At 36.9% G+C, this 10,896-nt stretch overlaps 1 protein-coding gene across 3 annotated transcripts in view; it reads left to right on the forward strand.

The window, feature by feature from the left end:
• The window catches only part of acacb (acetyl-CoA carboxylase beta), a 98,549-nt gene extending 90,886 nt beyond the window's left edge, over positions 1-7,663 (forward strand). For all 3 annotated transcript variants that reach the window (XM_052032564.1, XM_052032562.1, XM_052032563.1), the window contains 5 exons: positions 156-268; positions 381-535; positions 1,606-1,776; positions 3,134-3,270; positions 5,214-7,663. In XM_052032564.1, the coding sequence (XP_051888524.1) occupies positions 156-268; positions 381-535; positions 1,606-1,776; positions 3,134-3,270; positions 5,214-5,340 (703 nt within the window). In that variant the 3' untranslated portion in view covers positions 5,341-7,663. The remainder of the gene's footprint in view (positions 1-155; positions 269-380; positions 536-1,605; positions 1,777-3,133; positions 3,271-5,213) is intronic.
• The last annotated feature ends 3,233 nt before the right edge of the window (positions 7,664-10,896 follow it).

Genomic DNA, 10,896 nt, shown 5'->3' on the forward strand with positions numbered 1-10,896 from the left:
ACTCCACCAACAAAGGAAAGTGGCATTTTAAACCTTTTACTCTGAGACACAGATTTGACTTATTTTTAGATGTGTTACAAAATCATCTGAGCAGTTCATTGATAATCATCTATGAAGCACACTTAAGAGAGTTCTCCCTTCTACTCATTCCTCAGAGGTGGTGTGCTGGAACCCGAAGGCACTGTCGAAATCAAATTCAAACGGAAGGATTTGGTGAAAACAATGAGGAGAATTGACACCGTTTATTCAGGCCTTGCTGACCAGTTGGGTAAGGATAATGTTGCCCTGTTATAAAGAGCATTTTAGTATTAAGTGTGGACACTCCCTTCTTGGTGTGCCATTAGCTAATCTTTGGATATCCACTTATGTAATTTCTGTAGGTTCTCCTGAACTTTCTGAGGAAGTCCGTAAAGACCTAGAAGCCAAGTTGAAAGCACGAGAGGAGTACTTACTTCCAATTTACCACCAAGTGGCAACGCAGTTTGCTGACCTCCATGACACTCCTGGTCGGATGCAGGAGAAAGGAGTTATTACAGTTAAAGAGAATTCAGCTGCATTTTCTCAGTCTCTATGGTGGTCATTACATTGAAGCAATGCTATAGTATACAGTGCAGGTTAACAACCCTACGATGAGGAACTAATCCAAACAGTCAGTTTGGATAAGGGAGTAATATGATTGCAAGATACACATGCACTGGAAAGGAAAGGTGAAATGTGAACTAGCTAAACTACTTCCACAATGTCACTTCAGCGAGCCAAAGTAGGTTGATGTCTGTCACGTGTAAGGAAAAAGTAGCACAAACTCCCACACATCTGAAACAAACTCTACAATCCACATCAGTTGTAGGCTTTCCATTATAGGACCAAGTTTACTATTAACATTACTATGTTAGCCTTGTACTACTGTTGTTCGGTACTGAGTGTGGAGTCTGACGTTTAAACTACAGTTTTGTTTTGCAGCCAGGATGTCAGGTGATGCGATTTGCCCACTATGTTATTAATTTTATGATAATTCCACATAACCCAAGTTCTGACCTCACCATGATAATCAGAAAGAAACTTCTGGTTCACTATTACTAAGTAAGGGATTCACTTTTTGAATATAGTGCATGTTACCGACTGGAATAATTTTCACATAAAACTGTAGAATTCATTTTGTTTTCAATTAAAAGTAGCTATTTTCCTTCAGTGGTTTAAAGGGTAAATGCATCCTACAGCCATTGGCAAATGAGCCATTAATAGTAGAGAGATCGAGGTCTGCAGGAGTAGTAGGAATCCTATGGTAAGCTGTATCCATGCTCACAAATTTGGTCTTCACATTGCCTTCCTTTCCTGACAATGTAGCAAGACTTTAAGAGAAGAAAAATGGCTGGGAGATAAATCTGTATGATTTATGATCTCATTAAAAACCTTGCACCCAGTAATGTATTATAATCTGTTATACTAAAGTTTTTCAGCACACAATATTACTCATTTTTATCATTCATTGTTATTCCTTTGCTTATGGGATGAATTGTGGCTATTGACTGTCCTCTTGTGGCATAGCTTCTCAATGCTGCTATCAAGCCATCCTGGATCTGAACACAGCTGTTTGGTGCATTTCAGGATGTCCTGGAGTGGAAGACCGTCCGTGGATTTTTCTACTGGCGTCTGCGCCGACTGTTGCTGGAGGAGGTGGCAAAACAAACAATCATAAAAGCAAATCAGGAACTGAGTGACTGCCACATCAAATCCATGCTGCGGAGGTGGTTTGTGGAGACAGAAGGAACTGTGAAGGTCTGTGGAAAAGGTGGCATTGACAATGTGGAAGCACGATGCAATCTTTAAAAATTTGTTGGTTACATTTCTGAATTTAAATTGGTGTGAACACTGCCCCAGATTGAACAGTGTTCTGGCCTATTCAATATCCACAGTAAATACTCACTGGCTCTGGTACATGAAATTGCAACAGTGCAACAATGGCCTGTGTTCATGTTTATCTTCAACACACATGATGTTCCCATGTGCCCACTGTGGTCCCATATCCGTTTATTTCCCTTTCCTTCAACTGCCCATCCATCATAATATCTGCTTCAATCTGATTCCATATTGAAATCCACAGCCTCACAACACACTGGTTAAACTTTATTTTCTAAAAAAATATTTTAGCTGCTTGTTCTAGATCCCTCTATCTCAGTAAGGAATCTCTTTCAATTTCTCTGTTCATAATTTAAACATCTCTGTGCTGTTTTAATGAATGGGGAAAGCTTATTTCTCCTCTTTTTTTTTCTGGTAACAAGGGTTCATCAATTAAAATAGTCACTAAGAGTGAGGAAAGAGATTAATAAAGTTTTATCTATGGAGTGGATTTATTGGACTATGGGTGTAGTTTGACATAGGCTTTGATTGTATTTGATGCATTTGCCTAGCTGAAGTTTTTTTTAAAATAAGCAATACATGATGAGTCATAGAGGAAGTGTGAGATTAATGTTGAATTGCTTTGGCATATAGCCACACAGACACAGTAATTCTGTGTTGTAAAGTTCAAGACCACCTATGGAAATATGCAAAAATTAGATTATGAAAAATGTAGTTCTTCAGACCAAAAGATTTACTATTTCTTTTCCTTGTACATGGAACTGATGCATGGAAGCTGACTCAAGCTTCTCAGTCAGGTCACCTCAGCTAGGGCACATGTGGGTCCACTATATATTTTGATCCTTCTGAACAAATAACTGGGAAATAGGTAAGGCTGGGTTTCCAATCAGTCAAATGTATGGACATGAATGATGGCAAAAACAGATTTAGTTGTGATGTCCTCTTGGTTCAAGCATACAGAATTGTCACTTTCATAAGAATTAGAGAAAGGTAATCAAATACATTTAGGCACAAATGGAAGCATTAGCTGTTTGACCTCATCATCTCTACTTTAGGAGAGCACACTGCTTTGATGTGGCTAATAATGCAAAGGGAACGTGTTTCCTTGATTTTTGCGAATTTACGGAAATGTAAAACTTCCACAATCCACTGTTCCCTCTCCTATCCCCAAGCTTAAGCAACTCACACAGAAGTAGAATAATATTGTCAGTTTTGTGATGGTATATCCCCCAAGGGCTGTTAATGCTCATATATTGGATGTTCTTGTAATGTGCAGGCTTACCTATGGGACAATAACCAACATGTGGTGGCATGGCTGGAGAAACACCTCAATGATGAGAACGATACTCGCTCTGTAATACGAGAGAACATCAAGTATCTGAAGCGGGATTATGCACTAAAGCACATTCGCAGGTTGGTGCATTTATCTTTGTGGGAAGAGGAGAATGCATAGTTGGCAGTGAGCATTGTTCAGCTGAGGGCTTGAATACATTGTGTGTGTGTGTGTGTGTGTGTGTGTGTGTGTGTGTGTGTGTGTGTGTGTGTGTGTGTGTGTGTGTGTGTGTGTGTGTTTGTGTATACGCACACACTGTCATTTGTTTCAGATGCAGAATATGACAGTAACCATCCCCGAATGTCAGTTCTTGTCGGTGAATCAGCCTCTGTTTATCCTGACAAAACAGACAGATTAAGAAAGAGACAATTGAAATGTTAACAATTGTTACAAGATACCAGATATATAAAAGTACATATAAGTGCATTGAATGTGCAATAAGAAAGAAGCCATTTGATTCAATTCCAGTTGCCAATGTTTTTGTTGCACAAAAGCCATCACTTCATCCAATGTTATCTTCATGTTTATCCAATCAGGCCCTTTCAAAATCTTAAAATGGTCTAATGGGTCACCTCTAGCCTTTTTTCAGGGAAAGGAGCATCTTTCCCTTCATGATAGGTATAGCCTCTTAATTTTGGCCTTGAAATTTGTTTTTCATTTTCTTCAGTACGTTTGTATCGTTTTTATAAAATGAAGACCAGATCAGTACACCCTGTGGTCCAACCATTACTTCTCTACTTGTAAATTCTGTCCTTCTTAAAATGGCACCCAGTGCTTTGTTTTGTCAATAACCTTATTAGCTGAAATATAAGATTGGACTAGGTTAAGAGGACACAAAAAATCATATGGGCAACTTTAGACCATTTAGACTTGTTTAATTTTATATTAAATGGAATAAGTTTGACAATTACCTACACAATAATGATCTCATAATGGAGGGGGGTCAGGTCAGTGCAGTGGTGCCACAGGTGGTGGTGCTGCCTCACACTCCAGACCCAGTGACCTGGGTTCATTGCTGTCCTTGGGTGTGTGGAGCTTCCCTGTAGCTGTGTGGGTTTCCCCCAGGTACTCCAGCTTCCTCTCACATGTCTTGTTAGGTTAATTGGCTGCTTTAGTGCAGGTGGACGGCGGGAGAATTGTGTGTGGGAGGGGGCCGGAGGGCATGGTGGGGGTCTGCACGGAGATAAACAGAGGAATGGGACTGATGGGTGTACTCCAAGTGCCAGCTTAGGCTCTTTGGACCAAATGGCCGCCTTCTGTGTCATAAAGAAATATGAGAAATTCAAAGTTGAAATTGGTTAAAATTACTTTTGTCTGAAGCATATTATGTGGTACAGGGGTAAGTGGAGAGTAATACTGAAAGGGTGCTCCAGGGATCAATGCTATTAATTCCAATTTATTGTGATGTATTTAGTGAGTGAAAATAGGCAATCAGTATATCTCATTAATGGTATTAAAGTAACAGAGTGAAGCTGAAAAGGATTGTGGACTTCCATTAGACTCAACTGAATCCTATGAATACAGACAACCATTCAACAACAATGGAAGGTAGAACTAAGTAGCCAAATCAATGGAAAAGAAATCAAAAACAATAATTATCAGACCGCATTGTGCTCTAATCTTAACAATAACACACCAGGGAGATATTTAGGCGCTCAATACATTGAAGAGAATGGCCACATGGCTGAACCCTAGTCAGGGGTCTGGATTATGAAGAAAGACTGTAGAAACTTGAGGTTATCAATCTGTTGGATCTTCATATGGCAGTGACTGATATAACCAGGGGAATAGGATGGGAAATGCAAATATGTAATATGTAAGCTTGAAATTGTAAGAAGAGGATAGGCAGAAGCAACTATAAAGTAGATTTCAGCCACCATTGTACTTACCTCAAATGGCAGATATGTTTGCTTGAGTTCATTTTCAAATTTTTTGATACCAGACCAGACTAGAGATGGAACTCTTGCATTGTTGAAGCATAATATGTTAATACAATTTATTGTCCGTTACCTGCTATTTTCAGCTTGGTTCAAGCAAACCCAGAGGTCGCAATGGATTGTATTATCCATATGGCGCAACAAATCACGCCAGCCCAACGCACACAGGTCAGTCATCTCTTAACAACCATGGATGGCCCAGTTTCACCTTAAGTGAGGGAGACGCTCACAATTGACCCCTGGATATTTAACGTCAGGAAGACTGAACAAGATCCACATCGTTTCATTGCATATAAAGTAAGAAAGTGTAGGGAGGGAGAAAGCATTCAGAAACATTGACCTTGTGCATTTTCCAAGCCATTTGCTGAAGATCCTTGAATAAATAGTGGTGGAAATTATTCCTTCCTGCCTTTATCACCCAGTATTTAATCAATTCTGCTTCTTGGCCCTAGGGCTAACGGTGCTCTGAAAAAATAATTTAACTTTGGTGAAAGAGTTTGACATTTAGCGTACTTGGTTTTTTCTACTGTGTGAGTATGCATTTACTCAAACAAATCCAGCTGTCATCTTGAAGGCCTCAGCATCAGGAAGCACCTTACTGATACTATTTGTACTAGCTGAATTATGTGCATAAAAACATTTTCTAAGACATTATTTTCTACATCGAATTCCACTCAGGAGCATGCCAATATTGTTTTGATTTTTGTTATATTGTCTTTGCCTGTAAGTGCAATTCAGAGAATGTGTATTGCACAGAAGTAAAACAAAAAGGACCCTTGAAAGTCAGATAAATATTGATCGTGCTGAATTTAATAATGTTTGATCTTTACTGATAAACTTTGATCTTACACAAAATTTGCTGCAATGTAGCAATGGATGTCATTAGTGATCCACTTTCCTAAAGGCTGCAAAAGGCCTTCATTCACAACTTCTTGCATGAAACCATCATGTTGAATCTGATCTTTGTCGCTACATATCATTTTTTTAACCCACTGGTTAAAGGCAACCTCTCCTGAATAACTACAAATTAAATTATTCTTACATGTGACCCAGCCATGCCACGAGCAATAATAATTAAGCAAACATAAAGTAACCCAGGGTTATTTGTGACCAGACTTGCCACGAAATGATGCCTTCACTTATTCAATGCTGAGCATCCATTCATCATTGAGTTAGTGACCAAACTGAGACTATTCCATCTTTTTTTTGCCTATTTAACAAGGGGATTCTATTTTGCCTGCCACACAGCAGATCAATTACAACCATAAGTCCTATGCTTCCTTTTGGTTCCATCATTAACGCTTAATCAATAATAATCATGCTCAAGCACTTGATGGAGACCCAGAGCACATCAATAAAGCTTTGCTGAGACTGATTCTCAAACAAGATATCGGACAAAAAAATCGGTAATACTGTGACAAAGATATCAATAGTGCCATGTAGTTCATCCTGAGGATGTTAATTATTGTTTTTTTGTTATAATTCTGTTGTAAAATATATACTCATTTATTTGGCTTAGGTTAGCCCTTATTTTATAAACATGCCGGTGACTGCCTAAGAAATTGTTCTTTGTGTTGACTTCTTTAGAGATCTTGATCTGGAAAATTTTAAGCATTATAAATCAATAGCATTGGCTAGAAGACTTCCCTTTATAGAAACAGGTTGAATTAAAAAGAATGCAAGACGGGACAGCCTGATACAATATCTCTAACAACCGTAACAACCGACATTGAATTTAGCCCAGATACTTGATGCTGATTGTTATATCGCAGTGACATGAGTCTGGGAAGTCTCAACCAAGATTCTGATAGGGATGGGCATGTGCTACCCCTAAAATTGCAATCTGGCCAAATGATATTGCAAGGAAGGCGAGTATAGAAAAGAGAGATGTGTTATTGACGGAATATCAGAACAATCCTTAAATTGGAACACAGTCATTTGGCAAATCAAGAAAATCTCTTTATCCAGTTGTAATATACATGGTCTGGGAATGTTTGATACCAAAACCAGACGCCTGGGATGGGGAAAGGAAGAAAACAGGGAAATGTATTAGGAACATCCCTCATTCTGACAAACTAAAATTTGTCATATTAAAGCTAAAATTCGATTTAACTATTTGTGCCAATATACATGGATATAGAATGGACAGATAATCTTCTGTGAAAAGTTAAAAAATATATATATATATATTTACAGCTTTTTAAAAAATGCACTACACTTTAAGTTGCACCATAACCTATTGTATGTAAGAATATTTAATGCCGTTAATGGTTAAAATTGTGGAAGTCAAACATGGATTTGATATCTCAGACCTCTGGTACAGGTTTCAGTTTTGTTTTTTGAAAAAAAATGGATAGATATTTGTGTTACTATAATGTTTGCGTTGCTGCAAAATATGTTGAAATAAAAAGTATTCCTGGTTCAGAAGTATAAAGGATATGAAGAAACTATCATCTATCTGTGCACATCTATTTTGTATATTAAAGTTGACCAACTCCATTCTTATGAATGAGGTACTCTAATAAAATATCATACAGTTAAGTAATCTGGGTTGTCAGGCAATATTGTATTGAACGGCATAACCTTAAGATCACCGTTTTGAAGATGTTCACTTCTGAATGAGGTCTCATGATTCTTGCAAGAAACTATATCTAATTATATCTAAGGATAAGATTGGCTTGTCCATGGGCTCCACTATGGTCAAAGATCATGTAGCGCTTAAGTGAGATAATGGAGATCATCTGATTCTCAGGATATTAATGCGTACCTCTAAAACTGACAAAGCCAGTGGATGAGTGATTCCTGAAAAAATATTTTAAGTTGGAGTTACAGGGCTATCTGTAGTCATTTGTCTTGAATGGAACATTCAAGTTGTGTTAATGTTCTTGAAGTGCCTTGTTCTTTCTCAGAAAAGAATCTCAACTCCTTTAAACACAGTCATGATTCTTACTGGCTAATGTTGCTGTGAGCATTCGATTCTCCATTGAAAGTGTTGTTTGCTGGCTGTTGGAGATGGACCTATTGAATGGAACTCATTAAAGGACACCATTAATCTTACCCTTGGGTTAGCTGAAGAACTTGGAATATAATGTAATTTAAACAGTCTAAGTTGTTTTAACGAAAAAAGTAGTTCTTTAAAAGTGTTCCTGTAGTATATTTGGATATTATAGTGTGTGAGAGACAACAATAAGATTGAGCTATGCTGCAATGCGAGTCCATTGTGATCAAATTACTCTTGTTCAATTGCATGAACAACGTGAGCCTGGTCTTTCGCACCAAATAACAAAATTTTCTACACTTAATGTCCAAAGGCAGAGGCAAGGCAATAGTACTCAATATGCTGTTGTTCACATTGCTGCCTTGCATTGGAGCCTTGCGTGATACTGCAAAAGATAAACATTATTGCACAGGAAAGGTAAGTAAAACAGCAATGAACCAACCAGATGAAAAGGGGTATTACAGTAATATGCAAGCACCCAGGATACAGAAAAATTAGGTCAGTTGAATAAGCTATATTAGAATTGCACATTTGAAATACTTAGAAAAGGATATAAACCACTGCCCTGTTTTAATAAATTCAACAGGACCAATTCTAACTTAAATATTTATTCATATACCTAACACATTTTACATAAAAGATTTCATTACATTCTAGTTAAAAGATGCCAACCGATTTGAACCTAGGCGAGGAGGAAAAATCTTAAATATTTCCTTTGTCCCACAACCTCGCAGATAAATTTCAATTTATCTGGTTGGTATTCAATTTATAACTTTTTAAATGAACATTGTAACAGTAGTCTCCACTTGCTGGCTTGTTATCAAAGTACACTCTATGAAGAATATGAAAAGATTTGTAAATGCTGATTTACAACTATAAACCTATTTTATTTCAAGCATTTTCCTTCTCAAAAGAACTTTGAAACCATGTAAGGAGGTCAGATTTACAACAAATGCTTTCTTCCAGGTCGTATTAGGCAATTAGAAATGGTGAATACTAAGAGTGTATATGTGGAGAGAACCACTAACTCATTTCTCTTAATAAGTGGAATAAATACTCGATTCCTTGTGTTTTTTGAATTATGGAGATTACTGATCAGTGTGCAATTCATTTTCAGTTTTTATAGACATGATTCAAGTCTGATAAAGTTTCCCAGTTTCTTCTTCATATGCATGCAAATCCAATTTTATCTGATAAACATGATTGAATTTGAAAAGAGAGGCTTTTTCTGGGAAATCTTTATAAACAAAGTGAACATTAATGTCTTTATTTTAGACACAAACATTATGTTAAATTCAACTTACTTTGGAAGAGTTAACTAATTCTAATATATTCTCCAATTATTTTGATGTATTCCGTCTTTCACTTCTCACATGAATGCCTCATGATGCTTAAGTTAACTGCAGAGAGTGATTACATTTATGCAAAATATTTCTGCCCATTGCAGTCCTCAATGCCATCAGAGTATCAGAGCCTCAATGCAAAGGCATCAAACTGTGCCTTTCTCATAATTCTGAGAAATTTGAACGACCCAGTGGTTCATTTGTCTCCATCTTGCTCATTCTGTCAGTCAATAGCCCCTGTAATGTAGGATTGTCTCTAATATGAAGTAATGTCAGAAAGACATGTTTCACTTAATACAGCTAAAGTTGCCAATTACTCACAGAGATGCTTCAAGGATTAAGAAGCTAACACCTTTCTATCTATTCCTGAAAAAATACTTTAAAAAAACAGCCAACAAGTGGAAACAATATACATTTTAAGAAATATTCTTGTAAACAGTGCTTAGTTCAAATGAAGCAGATTTTCACTTATCCTTAACACAATAAATATAAATAAAACAAATATACAAACAGTAATACTGCCTATCACAACAGCACCAACACATTCCACTGTACTGAGCTATCACACTGCACAAAACATTGACAAAGCGAAAAATAATTTGCAATTCTAGCACCTACTAATAATTGTTTAAGTTGATTTACAGGCCATTATTGAGATCCATTATGTGCATTCAGTGTTGGTTTTGTTTTGCATCCATTGTGTCTTCTGGGTAAGTCACTCTCATCGTCCATGTACATATATGTTAATCAACCTCAAAAGCAATCCCTTGAAGTATCTGCCCAGATTCCTGGTTTAATTTTATTGCAAGAGGATTTCAAATTTGGAATGGTAAAGTAAATTTCACTGAAGGGGTTGTTCATCTATGAATTAAAGATGAAGATTCTGCATCCAGTATCATTTCTATTGTTCATCTTTTTACTTGGTCGTTAATCAAATGGAAAGATACAATTAGTCAGTTGAGTCCACCTTTTAAAAGCACAGTGATTCTTCCACAAGGAAACAAAATCTTGCAGCAACTCTTTTAAAAAAAAGTTTTAGCCCAAATCCATTGTCAAAGAATGGGTTTCATGTTGAATGAATGGATGCTGTTCTTCAATCAAATTGGACCTCAGTCAGAAGTGAGGTCCATATTGCTTTCTTACAGGCTGAAAAGTGAAATGTTGTTGTTGAGATGTAAACTATGCTAAATCAGAAGAATTTATACATTTAACTTGGTTATTTTATTAAGAAAATCTTTTGTTTGTTCTTCCATCTCATATCAGTGCTATTATATTCCAGCCAATTGATATAATTTTCTTTTTACAAAAGTCTCCATTTTATTTAATGAGAATGGTTTGGATCTTTTCCTGCTGCATCCATTACAGGTAATGTAGTTTTCGTACTCAGTTTATTAGACCTGTTCCACATGAATGCTGCACTTAAGTTCC

This window comes from Pristis pectinata, chromosome 17, assembly GCF_009764475.1.
Source record: "Pristis pectinata isolate sPriPec2 chromosome 17, sPriPec2.1.pri, whole genome shotgun sequence".
NCBI lineage: Eukaryota > Metazoa > Chordata > Chondrichthyes > Rhinopristiformes > Pristidae > Pristis > Pristis pectinata.